The 21,404-nt window shown below is 31.6% G+C and overlaps 1 protein-coding gene across 1 annotated transcript in view; it reads left to right on the plus strand.

The window, feature by feature from the left end:
• The window catches only part of LOC148284075 (protein rolling stone-like), a 48,669-nt gene extending 39,340 nt beyond the window's left edge, over positions 1–9,329 (plus strand). Inside the window, exons 3-5 of the mRNA XM_088242725.1 lie at positions 6,580–6,696; positions 7,590–7,785; positions 8,116–9,329. Coding sequence (XP_088098851.1) covers positions 6,580–6,696; positions 7,590–7,785; positions 8,116–8,356 — 554 coding nt within the window. The 3' untranslated portion in view covers positions 8,357–9,329. The remainder of the gene's footprint in view (positions 1–6,579; positions 6,697–7,589; positions 7,786–8,115) is intronic.
• The last annotated feature ends 12,075 nt before the right edge of the window (positions 9,330–21,404 follow it).

Here is a 21,404-nt window from a genome sequence, read left to right on the forward strand (position 1 = left end):
TTGTGGGGGGCTGGGCACGGATTTACATAGATCTGGAATTGCCGATTCTCTTAGGATTACAGGGAGTTAAACGGGTTTTAAAAAAAGAATTGCACCTCTCCCCAAGATGTCAAACAAATATTTAAAATTTCAAATAGTAAATTCAATCAATTCGTTCGTTAAATCGTTCATTTATTCATTCTACATTTCATAATTTTTTTAATTTATTTATTTATAAATTCATAAAGTAAGAGATTAATTTAATTCATGAATGCATTAAATCACCCTTTATTTAATTAATTAATTCACTCATTCATTTAATTACTAATTCATTCGAATGAAATACTGCATTCGGACTTTCATTAGAATGAATTCAGTAATCGAATGCTTTCGGACTTTCATTCGATTGAAAATAATCGAATTCAAATCGAAATCATCTTAAGACTGCTTGTGCTTGTAGTGCTTGAAAAATGAAATATAAATAAACAAATAATAATATTCCAAACGCATCTTTTGGTATTTGTCTTGTTATTTGTTGCCTTCCCTCTTTTCAGAAGGTATGTAGGGCTGCCAATGAAAAAAGAGAGCATCTCAACAAAACTCGCTATACAATAATTTCATATTCTTGCGCAATGAGTTATTACAAGAAATGAAATCTTCAGGAATCTTTGTATATTTCCACCATTTATTTTATTAAATAAGTTTGTTTACCCAGTAAAATAAAGATTCTAAAGAATTTATGAATGTTATTTGTCCTATAATTATGTTATCTAACTAGTTGACCCTTGGATTTTTTAACTTAATTTATTCCTTATGCCAGTGACGTGTTATACCCTTCATAATTATTCATCGTCATTACATTACAAACAGCGAAATGACGATTTTAATAATGGGATTTCCATAAGATATGAAATAAACATAGGAAAACCAAAAGGATATTTTAAAAAAACTGTTTTTTAAGGCAATCCATTCTAAGGAGAATGATTAACCAAAGGGATATAATTTATTATTTATTTAAGTATGTAAATCATAGTAATGGTAATAAAATTCGTTTTCATGTATTTTCGATGCTGCGTAGACACGAATCATTTAAATAAATTATTTAATTATTAATCAAGGAAAATATCAAAATAAACTAATAATGAATAAAAAATGATTTTTTTACACATATACGTAATAAAGTAATACACGCCGGTATAAAAATTCATTAAATCTCATAAATAATGTGTTTAAATAATTCAATACACCTCCTAAGATTGAGACTTTTAATCACTTTAAAACATGTGTGTATGTATCTAAACTTGTTGCAACAGAGAGGGAAAACATTTTTGAGAAGGGAATATGGAAGATCTGTCATTTATTTATTTATTAATTTAAAATTACACTCGTTTAGATATTCATGAACTTATTAAGGCTTTTTAGGCTGTGGTTAAATAATATAAAGTTAGTGAAAGAAAAACCTTGTCTTGAACGCTCGTATTTCTTAATAAAATTCCTCGAAGGCTGATTAGTGTAGAATTTGAGATAAGATAGCTTCTATTGTTTATATGAGTAATAATGTCAACAGAAGAGATAAGTTTTTGGTTTCTGGCGAGGTCACGTACACGATGCGATTCACAAATGTCGTTGATCTCACATTTCGTGTTGCGATGTCTGGTGTGTGTGGTGCCCTTGAATCGGTTCATTAGGTTGCATTTCATGTTTTACTTTTCCTTGTGTTGGCACCTACCTGCTTTTACAAATTACAAACCAGGCCTTACTTATAATGAATTAACTGTTAATTTTTAACTTACATCTTATCATTATCATTATTACTATTACGGTTGGATAATTTATAAAGCGCCATTTTTGTAAAAATCACCTCAAAGGGCGCCGTACAATAAAAATATATTCCAGGACGTCTTGCAGCTACAGAGCGCATAGACGGTTGGGATTCCAGTTCCTCGTTTCCAATTAAAATCTATTTCAAATATATCAGATAGGAGTTTGATTACAGCACGCCTTGCAGCTACAGAGCGCATGGGCGGTAAGATATCTATCGATTTACCTTTTTTTTAAATTGACAATGAAGTTTCGTGTATTAATGTAGTTTTTAAAAATAATAAATATTTTAAAAAAAGGAGTCTCGTTACAACACGTCTTGCAGCTACAAAGCGCATGGATGACAAAATTCTTCGGAAAATGGCGGCAAAAATCAATCTTTTTTATTAATTATTTCGTCTATTAATAATTCCGATACATTTTTTTTTTAGTAAAAAGAAATATTTGCGTTCTTATGATTTACCCAAATATTTAATTTTGAGGGCCATTTTCAACGAGTTGTAAATAACTCACTATTAGAAAATGGAATCAAGTTGGGGTATAGTGGGATTCGAACCACAGACCTTTGGTCCGTGAGTCCGAGACACTAGCCACAGGACCACAACCCGATCAACATCTTGGAATAAATTAAATAATGCTTTTCGTGAATTCGCTCGAGATAAACGCCGTCGTGTATTCATTTTTGTAGAGCTTGCGTGAGAATTGCGGCCGAATTTTCGTATTGTCTTGCGCGGTCAAAGCTTTTCGCGGAGCTGGGACAAGACAATATCGTCATATCTATTGTATAGTCCACATGTAAACGGTCCTTAAACTATCTATCAGAACACATGTCAATGCTATTAGCAATACACGGTTTTTCAGGGCCAGACAGCGAAACTTCAGAAGAACATTTCTCATAGTAAGCTTTAAAAAAAATCCCAATAAATTTTTCCTTAAAGTCATGAAAAAAAATAATTTTTAATGTGATCTAAAAATGTAGTAAATCCTTAATTTCTCGGACAAGTAGTCCCCCCACAAACCCCTACCTCTCTCCTACCCAGCCACTTCACTTTTCCGCGTCTGGCGCGTATCGCTTCGTTGGTCAAATACGGTTTTATCTCTATTTTTTTTTGTTAAGGGGGGGTTGGGATTTGTGGAAGGGATGCTAGTCCGATAAATCAAAGATTTACTCCAAAAAAATCAAACAAATTTAAAAATGACTTTTTGGAAAAAATTTATGTGGATTTTTTTTAAAGCTTACCGTGGGGAATGTTTCTCTGAAGTTTCGCGATCTGGCTCTGAAACACCGTGTATATGTAAAAACCGTTGCTTTTTTCCCAAATAAATAAACAAACATTTTATTAATGCTGAATTTGTAGCACTATCCACTAATTCATTCAATGTAGTGCTTATGGTTAGCATGTAAGGTTACTTTTATTTATTTATTTATTTTAACACGACTATTGGTCGTGTAACTCTGTTCCTTTTTTTTCTTAAAAGTTTTTATTTATTTTCCTGATATTTTGTATTGGGCATCTTCAACTTTTGCCCACCGGAGATAGGTCCGATTACACCCAGCAGTATTGAAAATGATCGATTATTTGTAAAGTATTTTTCGTACTTTAGTTTATTGCAGGAGGCAAAACTAGCAGTTAACACTGGAGTTCTAGTGCCAACTCTAATGTATGGAAGCGCAGTATGGAATTGGAAAAATAATTATGAAAGCAGGTTAAATGCTGTCTAAACGCAACCCCTCAGGCGAATGTGTGGTAAAACGATGTTTATTTGTTTATTTGTTTAAATTTAATGTTGTGCACACAGTGCTATGTTAATATAAATCTAGACAATATTACGAACAAAAAATAAACCTAACACAGCACCAATTACGTACACAACACAATATATAAAACAACTATCTAACAGTACAACAAGATGTAAGAAGAATTTGTGCTTTGTGTGAATTTACTAGTGATTGTGTTTTTATTGTTGTGAGTATGAAATGTAGTGCGTGGAGTGAGGTGTATGGAGTGATGTGTGTAGGTGAAATGTATTATAGGTGCACAAATGTCGAGATCCGTGAGGACTGAGACATGCACTATCGAAAGAATCAAGAAAGGGGTGCTGCGTTGGTTTGGACATGTAGATCGACTGGACAGCGAAAGAACGGCTAAAAGGATATTCGACGCGAATGTTGATGGATGCAGAAAACGAGGAAGACCGAGAAAGACATGGCCCGATCAAGCCCATCAAATACTTGAAGATGGACATGTCAAGAGCAGGAATAATCGGCGTGCGTGCATGAGAAGATATATGAATGTAGAAGAAGCGAGGTATGTGTGCAAAGAGAGAGTGATATGGCATTCTATCCTCTGCCTACCTCTACGGGAAAACCGCGTGATAGTTTATTTGTTTGTTTTATTTTTTATATGCGATTTTTCTTAACAAAATCATGACAAATCGCACACAAAACTTTACCACACCTTTAAGACAGTAGAAGAGCAGTAGAACTCCAATTGGCCGAACTCCGACTAACCGATTTGCCGATTATCCGAATCGCTTTCAGAATTTTAGAAAAAAATAAATAAGACGGAAACGTACTGCGATTCGCAAAATAACGACTTGGCTGCCCGAAAACGGATGACGACAGTCAGACAGTTTACTTTGACCGAGATCTTCAGGAAGCAATGACTTTCATTTACAGTACGATACGTACATACTGTACTAATATACAGCACTTGTAACTACGCTTAACATGTAAAACTGTTGCCTTTATCATTGCATTTTCATTTTCAACATAGTCGTACGTACAGTAATTAATTAAAATAGACCCGTTTTTCGGAAAAAAATCCAATAGCCTTAATTTTTAATTATCCGAATGGGGTCCGTTCCCAATTAATTAAAATAATTGGAGATCTACTGTATATTTATAAAAATGATAATTGTATCAAATTTGAATGTCTATTTTCATAATGTAATATTTCATAACTTGATACCGTGTGTTTGGAAATCTGATAAACCATCAGTATTGAAAAAAAGAATTACGATTTGGTTGACAGACATTGGAAGTAAGGAATCTGAGAATTTATTAAGGATAGTCATCTAAATATTATGTAATCTCATTGAATCATTTATAAATTTATTGTATTGTTTGTATGTGCATATACAGGGTGTTCTTTAAACTTTGTCACATGATCAGTATGAGCAAGAAGACATATTGGCACATTAAAATATTTTTTTTTTAACGACTAAAATCATAAAAAATAAAATATAGAAAAAAACAAATGGTTGCTTACTTCTGCAGGGAAGAAACGAGAAGGGGGGAGGGGGAAGTCTGATACACCGTCAACCGCACAGTCGAGCCCCTCTCGCTTCTCCCCTTCAGAAATAAGCAACCATTGATTTATTTATTTTAATTTTATCTTTTAAAAATTTCTTCGTTCTAAATATTTATTTTAATATGCTTATATGTTTTCTTACCTATAGTGATCATCGTGGTTTGGGATGTGACAGGGTTTAAAGAACACCCTATATATTTATTTATTTAATCTTATTTTTATACTAACGTAAACTGTACTTTTTTTTCTGTTCTTTAAGGCTATAACTGTTTTTCTATTTCTTCAATATTATTTTTATTTATAAGAAACATATTCGATAACCATATTTGCCGCAACAAATCGGTTTCTTAGAACAGGCATTTGCCCATATAGGAACCGATTGCAACATTAGGCATACTAATATTTCTGGCTTGCCGACCCTTCATATACTGAGCCTACTCCTAGTACAAGCAGAATTTGCCAGAGTGTTTTTGTGCCATTTTGTAAAATATGGGTAATGTATAAATCAATAAATAAATAATGTCATTTTATTCATTCTGATTTTGTTTGTATTTTAATTTCTGTTATCTTTGGTGAAAGAAATGAAAAGTTTTACTCAATACAATTTCAAAATATATAATACTAGCGGACCCGATAGACGTTGTCCTGCCAGAACGTTGGCTTGCCTGCTATTAGCTGGTTGAACAAACATTTCTTTCGTAATTATTATTATTTTTTTTTTTTATTGGGGATATCAACAGTAATACATGTAACAAAAATATAACAAATAAAATATACAGAGAATAAAACTAATGACAGATATCCACAGAAATACATTAAATACACGTACAATACATACTATTGTGTTTGTGTGAGTTTAAGTGAGTGAGAGGGTGGGTGAGTGGGTGTTATATTGTGTTATAATAACAAACGTAATTTATTTTGGACTTTTTTGAGCTATTTATGTATTCGTAATATGGGTTTGTTTTTCGTTTTATCTCCACATGTGATTGGCTAAGGGGCCTGATTGTGTTTAAATCAAAATCGTGCAAAAATCACTACTCTAGTGCCACAATCTATGGAGAAAAAACGTGAATGCGTGTTAATGAAGAAAAATCAGACCGCGTTTTACCCTGAGCCTTCTAAAATTATGACACTCAACTCATGCTCAACGTTAATTTAGTCATTCTTTAACCGCCAGCTAGATTTTGACGTGACCTTAACATTTAATTCAAAACCAAAAAAAAATAATCGAAAAATGACTGATTGAAAGAAAAGGAAAAATATTTTTCTGTGATAAGTAGGTACCAGTATAATATATATCAATATTCGATAAATCCTTGCATAAAGTAAAAGCAAGGTACAAATAATTTGCAACTTAAATTTTAAAAAACCCTGCACATCTGTTTGTATTCCTAATAAAATAAAAATATAATGTAAATGCTCCAAATTAAAATAACAATAACAAATACTTTATGTTCAACAGATTTAACAGATGACCAAAAGCAGATGCCCCTTCTGTATAAGGTATATTGGGTTCTATACAACATTGCAGTTCCTGTGGCTCTTTTTATAACGACTCTCTATTGGTCGCTTCTGTACCGTAAGGATAATATTTTGATTTGATTTATTTTACTTTTGTAGTTTTATTTTTATGTGTCAAGTCAGAGGAAAAATACAGTTCTGTATTTTGAATGCTCTCGCGCGGGTAGAGAATGCGTTGCTAGTACCTAATTTACGTAGTAATTACATGAAAGCAACGCTTTCTTAACCACACGTTATCGACTCGATGACTACTCTCAGGTACAAACCCTTTAAAGTAGTGGTTGGCTCTTTCACTTACCATCCTTGAGGTCCCGGGTCCAATTTCTGGCAGGGTGGACCGGAAATATTTATTTTAAAGGCGCTTATGTACTAATATTTATTCATTTAAATGCAATACAGCACTACTGCCAATTACAAAGTCCATAAATTATACAATTAGGTCATTTCATCAACAAAGACGAATAAGTCACTAATATACATTTTGATAAATAGTTAGAGAGGAAGATTCTAAAACTGGTAATCACAGCATGGAAAAGATCCACCTCTCTCGGTAGACGGTTCAACCGACCAATCATTCTCCCAGATATCATCATATCATCAACAGTAAATTTTTTCTTCATTCTAGAAGAACAAATGGTCTGTGTTGCCTAGCTCTTAAATATATGAGGTGTTTACATATGTTGTGTTCGTTTTTTTTTTCAAATTTAAAAATTAGCATCAAAAGTTTAAATAAATGATAAACATACATTTAAATTTTACAAAGGCTACATTTTTTCCATTACATTTTTTTTATTTTTGGGAAAAGTTTTTGATAAAAAAAAAATGACTCGATATTGATGCTATTTTACCGATTAAATTGTTGACATGAATTGTCCATGTCAATTGCCGGTCTACTATTACTCCTAAGTTTTTTCATGTTCAATTTTAATTAGATGTGTCAACACTTTGCAGCTAAGGAAAATCCAGCCAATCAGGGTCCTTTCTTGCTGAACTTCACCCTACACGGCATCAACAGTATCCTGTGCTTCGTGGATCTCCTCGTTGGAGGTCCCCCCTCCAGGTTCTTGCATTTCCTTCAGCCCGTCATGTACGCCCTCGTCTACGTCTCCTTCAACTTAATTTACTGGGTTCTCGGTGGACGTGGAGCGTAAGTAAACACCAACTAACCAAACCTTTTTGACGACGATTCATTTGTTTTTCCTTGGGAATGAATGTCTAAAGACATTTATAAAATTCAAATCTCGGTTGAGGGCCAAAATTAGTGTGGAATGTTTTTTTAAATAATTTTTACGTTTAATGTGATCCAAAATGCAACTTTTTAGGCCCCTTTCACTTTGAAGTCTAAAAAATAAAAAAAAACTTCACACATCATCGGCCCACTTTAATGTGCATACCTACATCTACCTCTCGAACGATACTACTAATTATTTTGGTATACCACTTATTGTTTTATTTTAATAAAAAATCTCTTTTCTAGGCGGAACCAATCGTACATATACTCTCTGTTGGACTGGGAAAACGATCCGAAATTAGGGGTTGGTATTGTCTTCGGAAGCGCTGGTCTCATTGTGATACTTCACTCAATAATATGCATTATATCAGAACTGAGGACTAAACTAGCTCATAAGCTGAGGAAAAATAAGGATAACAACATTGTCATATCCACTCTTCCAGTAACACTCGACACAGGAAACTGCAATAAAGGATTCGTCCCTTGAGGAGAAGGTTCCATTCAGTGTTATAGTGTTTCTGGGATATATGTTTAATGGCGCTGACGAGTTTGCAATACCAAATTGAAAACTATTAATTTTTAAGGCAACCGAAACTATATTTACAGTATTGAAAAAAATGCAATAAGATTCAAAATCAATTGTAAAGGTATTCAACGTATTATGTATTATCCTATTTATTACTTTTAACATTAACAAAATTTTGAGTTTGTCCAAATTTTTTGTCTAACTCCCTGGGGAGCTGTTCATATTAACATATTTCAACAGAGATAAAGAACATTTCAGAGAAGATTTTATATAAGTCTAGGCATCTAAAGGGCTTATGATCTGTCAATGGCTGGTTTAAGTAGCCACTTTACACATTGCGTAACATTCACCATTCTGCCCATTATTTTCTTTATTAAAAAAAAAAAGAAATATTTGCGTTCTAATGATTTACCCAAATATTTCATTTTGAGGGCCATTTTCAGCGAGTTGTAAATAACTCACTATTAGAAAATAGAATCAAGTTGGGGTACAGTGGGATTCGAACCACAGACCTTTGGTCCGTGAGTTCGAGACACTAGCCACAGGACCACAACCCGATTTGAACATCTATATTCTTTCAATTCTTTCATCTGATGTTTGTGAAGTAAAAGAGCTGAAACCTTTATTGATGCGGGTGAGATTCATATAATTGAATTATTTCACCTACATACTAGGCAACGCCTGAAAATATTATTTTTTCCATTTCTATACTTCTTCACGGACCAGGTGGATTTATCAACAATATCTTCCATATTACTTTCTCTTAAATGTTCTTCATCTCTGTTGTAATATGTTAACTGTTAACGTTATTGAATCAACTGTTTAGTGGTATAAATCATACTATCAAGCCCTCCTAAAAATAACAGTAATTTTTAACTACGGGTTATTTTTCTCAATTCTAAATTTTTTGAATGAATAAGATTTCTGAAACAAAGAACGAAGATTTTACTTGACTAAAAATACTTAATAAATAATACAATTAATAATTCCCAAAAGTCTCAAGAGTCTCAGGACTATTGTATATTTTAGTTTCAGTAAGAAACGATGTAGGTACTTACTAATTTAAGAAATAGGTAGAATTTTATGTTAAGGATATAATATATTGTAGTATTATTTATTGAATTGGCGGTTATTTTGCAAATGTCTCTATTATAATTGTAATATTAAAGTCTAACACTGATTTAAATCTACTAATTTCATTTGTTTCTAAAAAAAAGATTAAAAAATCGTACAATTGTTTCGCTTTTTTGGGCATTTTCAAACTAATGTGAAGATTTAGTAGACTGAAAGTCCTTATATACAGTTGTACAAGCCTAGATACCTACTAAAATATTAATTTAACGCATCGTGCTTGGCGTGTACATAGATTATGAGAAAAACCAATAGTTAAATGCAAGGCAAGGTGCCTAGGTAACCTACATGATAGAAAATTTAGGTATTATGTTTGTGTTTATGGTAATTGACAATATTTTTTTTATAGTCTTATTGACATTCCGAAAATTACTGATGGATTGATTTTGATTTTAATCCAGGTAATTATAATATTAATTCTATGAATGCTTTGAAAACAAAAAGGAAAATTATTTTATGCCTTTAGTATCTGTTTGAAAACAAAGAATATAATATAAATATGGGGGTCATAGTCCATTAATCGATAACAATGCGATGATTTAACCTGAAATATAGAGCAACGACCAATGAAGAACGTCATCGTTTTATATTGAATACAATACAACGTATTCTGCAAGACCTATAGTATTGCACATTTGACACTCGTTTATATAAGAGCAATGGCCTGCAATACATTAACATCGTTCCTACCATGGAAACATGAAGAACAAAAGAACGCGGCCTATAAAGAGACCACAAGGCTTAGTAACGTCAGTCAGCTCAAGCAAGTTAACTCAACGCAGTCACTTAGTTCCAGCATGTAGTCCAAGTGCAGTCACTTCAACTCATCATCGCCGTTACTCTCGTATTCCACTCGCCATGTAAAAAATACATGTTGGAACACCAAAATCGTGTTTTCTGTCAATGTCCAACTGGGATATCAGATCTAACCCCCACGACATGCAAAATCCTCCGTATATTATAAAAATGAATGCATTTTTTAATGTTTTTTTTGTTGTTTCAAACGTGTTTCCGAGTTTTTGCAACTGTCCGATTTTTTATATTAAAAAAGAAAAGTTGGTTAGCGGGTTCCCTTTTAAAAAGTCTCAATTAGTAAATGCAGACCAGTGTTTGATTTTAATATTAAAACGATATATTACATGTTCAACCTTTGTACGTTTTACTTAATATTATATTTTACTAATAATTAGGAAACAGGGTTAGATAAAATATCTGTATGTAAAGTTCGAAGAATAAAATGTTATCATATTTTAATAAAATTTCTTCTACGTATTGAAGTGTGTTTTGCATAAAAAAAAAAAATATGTTAAATACTGATATTTGGTGCCTGGAAGACATACTTTTATTAACAAAACATAATTTTATTATATTTGTTTTCGTATTTTTTTAGAGTTTGTGAAAAATATATATGTTTTATGCTCAGAGTAATAATTCTCTAGAAAAGCCCTTAAGCCCTCTATTGCACAGTACAAAAGCGTTCCAAATTTTCGGTTTGGTTCTCCATAGGTTAGGTTATTACTAGAAGGTTTTATGCCATGGTTTCTTGTTAATTGTGTTTGGTATGTATTTAATCTGAAAATATGAGGTATAACGTTTTTATTTATGCAGGTATTTAATTACAACTATTTAAATACAATTTAACCGACTTTTTTTTCTAAGGCATCTAATAATTTTATGTAAAACAATTTATCTGCCTAATCTTTGTGGTCAAACATTTCAACAAATGTTATATGTTATTAGTATCCAGACGAAACCGTTAGACATAGAGTAGTCTGGAAATGGTTATGATATAATTATTTACCCACATTTATTTGTATTCAAATTAATACGTGTAAATAATTCATAGCGATTATTATTTGAGTTATCCTTCAATATTTTTATACTTAGTTTAAAAGAGTGAGATAAATTATTTAAAATGATAAGTTTAAGTGAATTTGATTTTTAACAATGATTATTTTGACGATTGCAAAAATACAACTCGAAATTCATGCTCACTACGCAGAGTATGTTAATTTTTTGTGTGATACTTACGTGTATCACTTACGTTTTTACGAACTTAAAAATATATTTTTTTACATTTTTAAAGTAATAAAGGTCTATGAAACACTGGCCAGTAAAAAAATATTTTTTTGTCACTTATTAGTAGCATAAAAACATTTTTAAATTTGTATTTTTAACTTCACGAAAAAACGGTCGTTGCATTGGCCACGCCCCGAATACGTCACGATTCATGTTTATTTGTTCCTGACCATTCAAATTTGTTTAGAACATTATCACGAATCTTGACGTCACAACTATCAAGTCCAAACATGTCACGTCTTCTAGTGACGTATTTAAAAAAAAAAACTTTAATTTATGTATAAAAACATTTCTTCACAGTATCTATATTCATTTTGAAAATACAATTAATTATTCTAAATCCATTTCACATATTTTTGTTGGTATTCGTAGTATATGATATTTTCCTATTGTATGCAATATAAATAAAATAAAATATAATGCAAAGACTAAAATAATATATAATGAAACTAGGAATTTATGTCATGTTTTTAGCCAATATTTGAATTTTGTCACGAGTTGTGCCTTTGTAGAAATAAACATGAGAGATAGGTAATCAAACTCAAAACCTTACATTTTCATCTCGTCGTTTTATGGAACTGAGCCATCGACGCCATAGATATGTGAAACATATGAATGTCGTAGTATATCTTTAAGCTTTTCTGCCTTCTTGTTACGATAATTTCTTCAAACATATTATTTATCTAGCGTGAGATGTGATATTCATACAAAGACCAAAATAATAAATACATTAATTACTTATTTAAATTGTTTATTTTTCAACAAACGCTTATTTTCGTTAATACCTAGCAGTACATTATACATTAAAGAACTTATGTACGAGACAAGAAGATTCTCTGAAGAAATTGTGATACTCTCTAGCTAGGCTGAGAGCGTCACGTCGCACTTCACTTAAACAGTATTGTCCAATTTTGGGACGGGGTTCCTTTGATAATGGACTTTACTGTAATACTGGCCCTTCAAAGAGATTTTACCAGCAGTCCCTGAAAATTCGAGAGCATATCAAGATTACACCAGCTATGTCTACATGAAATTGCAGAAAAAATCTTAATTGTAAGTTTCCCTTAGAACTGACTACATAATCTCAACTATAGTCCAATACATCAACCCATAGATACATATGAACGTAAATATCCAGAAAACAGCCAGCCATAAAAAAGTGAAAATGAGATAATAGCACTTTTGTGAAAAGAGTGAATAATCAAGTCTATACGACAGTTGGAATGTTTTTTACTTTGGCAAATAATGAATAATGCATACATTCATTTTTTTTATAATGCAAAAAAATATATTTAACCAGTTTTAATTATTTGTTGAAGTCTGACGGACCACACAACTCAAAATGTGCATTTTGCAGAAAAAAGCCAGCCCTAGTAAAACTCTGATGTACCTACGTTGTGTTTTTATGTATTGACCATGTTATTTTATATTTATATTAGGGTACTTAATTGTAAAGAATCACTTAATTTATTTAGTATAATTACTTTAAAAATAACTTTAAGGGTATTTTTTCAATTTTTTAAAGTCTGGCTGAGTACCTACACTACCTAAAATATGCATTTTGTTGTAAACAGTCAGATCTAATATTGAATGATACCTTATTCAAACATTGAATGTATGAGGTGACATTCTGTATTAAAACGTGTTTTTTTATGGCGGGTATTTTTTAATTAATAAATTTATAAAATTGAAATACCAATAATTATGACATGTGAAAAAACAGTGAGTTTAGGATTCTCAGGATATATGGTAATGTTTCGGGCGTTTCTTGAAGGTGGCTAGAGAAGGTGCATTTTTTATATGAAGGGGTAACTTATTCCAAAGTCTAGCACCATAAAGTTAATAATAGTCCAGAATATTTTTTAATTTTAAAATCTATTTATTAATCCTGACGGATTATTACTTTCATTTTACAAAAATAATATAAACATTTTTTATTCATACTCAGTTGTTCAAAATAGCATTTTTTACATCTTTTGAAAAGTTTGTCTGAGTCTTTTGTTTAGTTTTGTCTGGTAGTTTATTGTATAATTTCAGTCCCCGGTTCATTAATCTTGATTGTCCTTGTCTTGTTTTAGAAAGTTGGATATGATATTTTTCTGATATTTTCGTATTGTGTCCATGTTGACCACAATTTTTTACAAGTTTTAGTTCTTCGTCTACAATTACATTAGTGGCTAATTTATGGATAAATTTTAATGATTCTAGTTGAAAAAGTTCAGTTATTAATTGCTTAGTTTGTTTAAGTTCTCTAGTTGCAGTTAGATAGGGAAGGTTATATACTAACTTTATTGTTTTATTTTGTTGTTTTTGTAGTCTGTTTATGTCATTTTGATATCCCGTTCCCCATATTATTTGAGTATAACATATTTTAGTTTTTACATAGGCTTCATACATTAGAATTTTTTCCGTTTTTGGAACAAAGTTTTTGATTTTTTTAAAAAGACTCGATAATGTCGCCACGTTGCTAATTAAAAACATCGGACTGTGTCCAAAATTCCCCCCATTATGCCCCACTTTCACCGCACGCATTCGTAGAAGTCACCGCGTAATTTTGCACGATGGGAAAATATATAATCATAACACAAATATAAGGTTAAAAAAAAAAGCAATCTGTTAATTCTCTAAAATTTTATTGTGCACGCGGAAATATTGATTGACACAACAGAGTTGGTAAGTAAAGGGTCATTTAATAAGAGTAATTGAATTAATTAACTTTGAACTTAAAATATAAAACAAATTTTATTTTACATAAAACGGATATTTTAACATGTTAAATAATATTTTATGTTATAAAGATAATGTCGGCCAAATATCCACCACGGCGTTGTTTGATCTGAGTTTCAATTTTCATTAATTATCTTATTATATGAGCAAAGTAGCGTAAAAAATTGACTACCCTGGCAGCACTAACGAAATGTCCATTTTGTTTCTTCGGCAATCTGACAGATGGAAAAATAATTCAATTTTTAAATAATGTATTTGCTACTTACACATTCATTTGCTAATTATACATGAAACTGTTACATTAAGATCCCAGTAGTATTTCTACACTTTAAAATGACACAACACGGCATAGTTGAATTCAAATCAGGAGTTGCGCACTGAGCGACGTCTACAAAGAAACTAATGGGTCAAAACGTAAACCTACTAATTTATGAGTAGTTGAGTCGCCTTTTGTTTGATGTGCGTATGCGAAATCTGGACTATTCTTAATTCTATAGCACCTTGAACGGAAAAGGAATAGCTGAATGTGCTATGTCGGGGAACGGAGAGTTTTCTCTCCTGAGTAGAATTGACGCGAAAGACCATGATCCGAAAGGAAAATGAAATTCCCAGCAAGATACTTCGGAGCGCAAGGATTGTGAAGAATATTATAAAGACGTAAGAGAGATTGAAAGTTTGTGCGCTGATAAAAACGAAGCCACTTGAGTTCGGAGCGAAAGTAGGTTATTCGTGTTAATTGTTCATTGTGTTCACTGTTTGACAATAAAAAAACAACTTATCGCTTGGGAATATGTAAAATATATCTTACTAAATTTTAGTAACAAATAACATTAAAAAAAACTAAAAAATAATGTTATCAGCAGACCGAGGTTAAGTATAATTTTGGATAACACGGTTTTTTTTTTTAATAATAGAGTCAAAGCACCAGTAAATGACCATTGGCTAATAAAACACAATATAATAAGAATTGCCACGTGTGTCCAGTCAAAAAACTTTTAACACTAGAAACTATGACAAAAGCAGTAGGTGGACACATCTTTTGGTAAGAAACAAATCTATTAGTTTTGAACTGTGAGTTGTCAAAAGTTTATATTGCGTCTTCCCGTTATTGTTCTGAGATTGATAGTGTTTTTATAAGGAAAGGTGTGGTAAGTGTTTTATTTGATGCTATTTCTTATGCAATTCTTTGAATATATCCATATTCTAATGTGGTAGGGTGTTTTATAATGTTATGATGTAACTAAATCTGAGTATTATTTTTACTGGGGTAGTAGTGGTCATTCACTGGTGATTCTGCTATTTTTTTAGAGTAATATTAATTATAATGGTAATACTGGTATTTCAATAAAAAAGTCAAAGTACTTAGGAGAATTAATGTGGTTTTTAATGTTTTCTTTTATTTTGTACGCTTAAATAATGAAATGTATACCTTCATTGTGGATTTCACTACAAGCTGAACCTTAAACGGCCATTCATTGGTGCTTTGAACCTATGTTAGTATTAAAAAATATACGTTGTTTATAATGCGATACAAAGTAATATTTTAATTGTAATTTTTTTATACACAATACACAATTTTACTATAGCACAATTATATTTTTTTATGTCCCTTGTTAGAAAATTCCGTGTTAAGTCGGGACTCATCCATAGTAAAATACATTTATAAATGTTATGACTCATCAGTATACAAAATACATCATTAAAATGTATGCATGTCAAAAAATATAATTCAGATTAGTTATTTAAATATAAATAGTGTGGCAAAGTTAAGATCATGTAGATACACTTATGAATAGTCCAGAAACCGCATACGCACATCAAACAGAAGGCGACTCAAGTACTCATAAATAAGTAGGTTTACGTTTTGACCCATTAGTTTCTTTGTAGAAGTCTCCTGATTCGAATTTAACCATGCCGTGTTGTGTCCTTTTACAGTGTAGAAATACTGCTAGGATCTTAAAAAAACAGAATGAAATCACATTTCATGTGTAATTATCAAATGAATGTGTTTGTCACAAATGCATTACGTAAAAATTGAATTATTTTTCTATCTGTCAGATTGTCGAAGAAACAAAATGGAAATTTCGTTAGTGTTGCCAGGGTAGTAAAAATTGTTACCCTACTTTGCTCATATAATAAGAGAAATAATTAAAATTGAACCTCGGATTGAACAACGCCGTGAACAACAACGTGGTGAACATTTGGCCGACATTATCATTAAAACATAAAATATTATTTAACATGATATAAAAATATCCGTTTTGTGTAAAATAAAATTTGTTTTATATAAGTTCAAATTTCATTAATTCAATTACTCTTATTAAATGACCCTTTACTTGTCTACTCTGTTGTGTCAATCAATGTTTCCAAGTGCACAATAAAATTTTAGAAAAATTAACAAATTAGTTTTTTTTACCTTACATTTGTGTTATGGTTATATTCTTCGCGATCTAGCAATATTACTCGGTGACTTCAAGTATTCGCGCGGCGAAAGTGTGTCTTAAGTGGGGGAATTATTGGTCACAGTACGATGTATTCAAATATGATTCTACGCTACTTCTAGACTATCCTTAATTCTATGATTATGTATCTAAAATCTCAGCCTCGTGGTGTAATGGTCAGTTTCGGGTGCAATTCCCGACATGGCTGACATGAAATATTTATTCAAAAAGATGTTTTTACACTAAAATATTATATAGGCCTTGAACTGGTACCTGAAGCGTAAGACTGATCATCTGACCTTCATGTCACGAAAATTGTCTAGAAAAACTACGATTAGTATACCAATGCATTGCCCTATGCACCATAAGGTTCAGAAAAACAATGATGATGATAGTCTAATAATTTCTTATTTCAATTTAGTAAGGAATTTGGAAAGTAAAAAAAAAAAAATTGATTCAATAAAAAAAACAATATTCAATTTTATAAAAGGCGGTATTAAAATATTATGATATATGAATAAACATCTATGAAGAAAAAAAACTATCAGAATTTAAAAAGAAGGTTAAGAAATATGTGTCAAACAACTTTAATAAATAACGGTACATTGTTATTATTAGAGCACACATAAGAATATACTTATGTATGCCCTATTTCAAGATTCAAAACAATATAAAATAATAAAATAAATAAGAAAAAAAATATAAATATATTTATTTTTTTAAATTTTAAAAATAATAACATAAAATAAAAATTTTAAAAATATAAAAAATAATTTAAAAAAATAGTAACATAAAATAAAATAAAATAAAATAAAATGGAATAAAATAAAAATAAAAAGAAATTATCAAAAAATATATAAATAAAATAAAATATAAAATAAATTAATGATATAAGATAATAATAGTAATACATTTATGTAGTATAGTATAAAACTTAATAATTGAGTAAAAAGATTAATAAATAATTTTATGTTTCAATTTTTTTGTAAATATTTTTTTATAATGAAAATGGTATGTGTAAAATAAAACTCCAGTCAGGGATGTTCATTTTAAATATATACATTGTTTTGGAGAAATTAATATGTTCATCCAGGACGTTGAACACTCTTGGAGCTATAGACGAAAAGTGTCTCCGAGAAAACATCGTACATGTTCTCGGTATTAAATAATTTCGGTTACGCGAAAGCCTCGTAAGGTCATTCATTCTGTTGGGACCGCAAAGATAATTTGTATGAAAGAATGAAGTGGACTATAACAACATTTAACCACTTTGTAAACCCGGTCGATATTAGTAAATGTTTAATCTTAATCTACTTTTCTCCTTATCGATAAAATACCTAGTCTTATCAAACTACTTTTTTAAGCGATAAACTGAAAAAAATATTTCTGGCATTTCATTTTCAGCATTTTAGAGTATATTACTCATCAATTATAAATATGATGGATATCCGTTTGTCCAGACGGATATAGAATACAGGTTTGTGTAAAAGAACCAGGGCCCCGATCACAATGGGAAATAACAGAGTTATCTTCGACTGTTTATAAAGAAAAATCGATATTTGTGTACGAAAATGAGTATATTTGCATGAACATTTAAAGTATCTTCATCGGTAACCTACAATTGAACATGATTAAAAGAAAAAAATGCTTGCATATTCTGCTTTTTATACAGAAAATTTAAGTTTACTTTGTAGATAAAATTGAACATAAATGTTAACTTGCCATTGTAATCAGGGCCCAGAACCAGAACCCCGAACGAGCGGTTTTGAATTGATGACTACTCTCAGGTTAAACATCCTCAAAACAACTTTTTGAAGATAAGTTCATCACGTTACGTAGTGGTTGAGGCGTTCGCCTATCATTCTTGAGGTCTTGGGTTCTATTTCTGGTACGACGGACGTGAAATATTGAATTGAAAGGTGGTTATATATTGCGATATTTTGGTGTTTCTGTACTGGCACATAAGACTGATTTCCTTACATTCCATGTAACTTTTTTCAACAAGATATGCTGCAATTGGAGGGCCAATACAGTGCCCTATGCACCACTTTGCGCCGATAGGGAAATGATGATTAGATGGAGTTTGTTTTTAATCAATTAAATGCGTTAGTAATTGAAGACCTCTTTCTGGAAACAGCAAATGTCCAAAATTTTCCAAACTATATTATAGGGTTTTATTATTCTCAGTCTATGCGTCCATATAATCGTTCTTTCCAAATATTTCTTTAAAAATCGTAGGTACCTCAAATTTGAAGGAACTGATAAAAGGGTACTCGCAATGTTTTGCTTTTGACCTAATAAAGCTCAGCCGAAATCAAGTGAGGGTTATCACCGGAGCCCGCCCAGGACACTGCACATTGAACAAACACCTTGCTAGAATGAACCTTTCCGAAACTTCTAGATGCAGGTTCTGCAGTGCAGATAAGAAAAAAACATGCACACACCCTTTGTGAATGTTGTGCTGTACATCATAAAAGGAGCCTCATCCTCAGGGGACCACTGGTTAAACCTAAGAATGTTAAATAGCTCGTCTCCTACCCAATAGCCCGATGCTTTACGGATCTGGGCTTTGAGGGGGAGATTTAGCTTTAGACAATAGCTAACTATTCATGGGGACCCGTCACAATAGATCTTCACAGGTCGCAGTGACGTTAGGAGCTTGCATAGAACTGACCTCCACCACTTAGAATACTACATTAAATTTACTGTTAAAAACACGGTGTTTTGCCATAAATTTGAATGAATGAACAAAACATATCTTTTAATTCATATTTCTACCACTATGTGGCGCCACTATCACTCAATGTTTGACAGTTCGAAGGTGTTCTAGGTATTCTTTTAAATAGGTTTTTAGCACTGTTTACAGAATATTTTTATAAATTTAAATTTAAAAAATTCAACTGCCGTACAAGTTTTAAAAAAACGTTTATTTTTATTTCAACTATCTATCTATCTATCCCTACTATTTTTTTTTATTTTGCACTAAAAACCACAGAGCTCCAAACATTGTCTAAAAGCAGCAAAAGGCACGCTAACTTTTATTTAATATTTAAAGACAGATAAATATGTATGCATTTTTCAATTTCTATACTGTGCACTTAAAGTATATATATGATTGTATTTAATTAAAATACATAAAAACAATAAAATCGTTGTAACCGGGGGTTCAAACTGTCAGTAGGGTCGCAGTGAGTCACATCTTGCTGGATCATTCTTGGATGTGACTCTATAAAATGCTGCGAACGCCAAGTTGCATTCAACCGGCACTACTGACTAGTCCAACTCGTTAGCGTCCACATTGCAAACCTCGGGCAATGGGATCACATTCATAATACTGTGATCACAGCAGATAACGAGAGGATGAAAGGCGAGTTTTTGGCACCTCAAAACCAAAACCAACCAGCTACAGGAAGGTAACCCCGACAGAAAATCCACCAGAGAAGGCAACGGAAAACCACTCTGGTCCTTTTTTCCCAGGAGTCACTACGGCGAGTACATCAATAAGCAGTCGTCCTGGCTGCGAAATGTAAAATTAGCGCAGGACAGATACATATATGCTAATGTCAGGGGGACCCGGGAAGGCCATAAAAGAAAAGAAAGATACAGTTTAAACACTCCTGAAACACACTTGTCGATTTGTGACATTTGAGGATTTTAAAACAAGTTCTTCAATTAGTACCCACATATCATACGAGTATATACAAATATACATATATGTATATGAACATACTCGTATACTATACAGTTACGAAAGATGTTTTTCCATAATAATATAACGTTATGGTTTACGGTAACACAATTGTGTGTTTTCAACTCTATCTCTGTACGTAATATCCATATTGTAATAAATGCGGGAGTGTGTTTATTTGTCTGTTTGTATTTCCTTCACGTCTCAACAGAGTGACTGATTGACCCAAATTTTTAAAAAAGTATTTTATTTTTTATTTTCATTTAACAAATATACGGACCGTGTCCAATTTAAACAAATCATAAAACGAAAAACAATAATAATATAGTAACAAATAATATAAGCAAGCGGCCTCCATGGTGTAGTGGTAAAGACGCTTGACTCACACACGAAAGGTTCCGGGTTCGATTCCCGGTGAGTACTCAAATATTAAAATGTGATGTTTCTCAAGCCTGGTGTTCTCTGATGTAATTCACCACTGTAATTGGGCCTTCTGGCCTGTTGTGGTGCAAAAATAAATAAATAAATAAGTACAATACAATAAAGAAAAGCAAAGACAAGTTAATACATTTGACAGGCATTATGGAATCCAGGTTAATTCTACAAATATACAGACAATTTATTGGGAAAAAAAATTCAGTCTATTTGTCAAAAACTCACTTTACAATCAAAATAATAAAGACCTTGATTTTCATTTACAAATCTAATCATTCTGGGTAGAGGTGCATGGAAACCATAATTATTCTTATGATGACCGAGAACAGAATTTCATTATTTCTGAGTCTTACGTCGAGGAACATTAAGAGATATTTGTTGGAGAATAGTCGGGACATAAAATAAACTATTAAGTTTCTTAATCGTTTCTTCTTAATAAAATTAAATCTTAATTAAATCTTCATTAAATCGACGTTGTGAGAGACTATATATATTTAGGAAAAGTTCC

This window comes from Micrasema longulum, unplaced genomic scaffold (genome assembly GCF_059751315.1).
Source record: "Micrasema longulum isolate JH-2025_06_02 unplaced genomic scaffold, ASM5975131v1 h1tg000161l, whole genome shotgun sequence".
Classification (NCBI taxonomy): Eukaryota; Metazoa; Arthropoda; class Insecta; order Trichoptera; family Brachycentridae; genus Micrasema; species Micrasema longulum.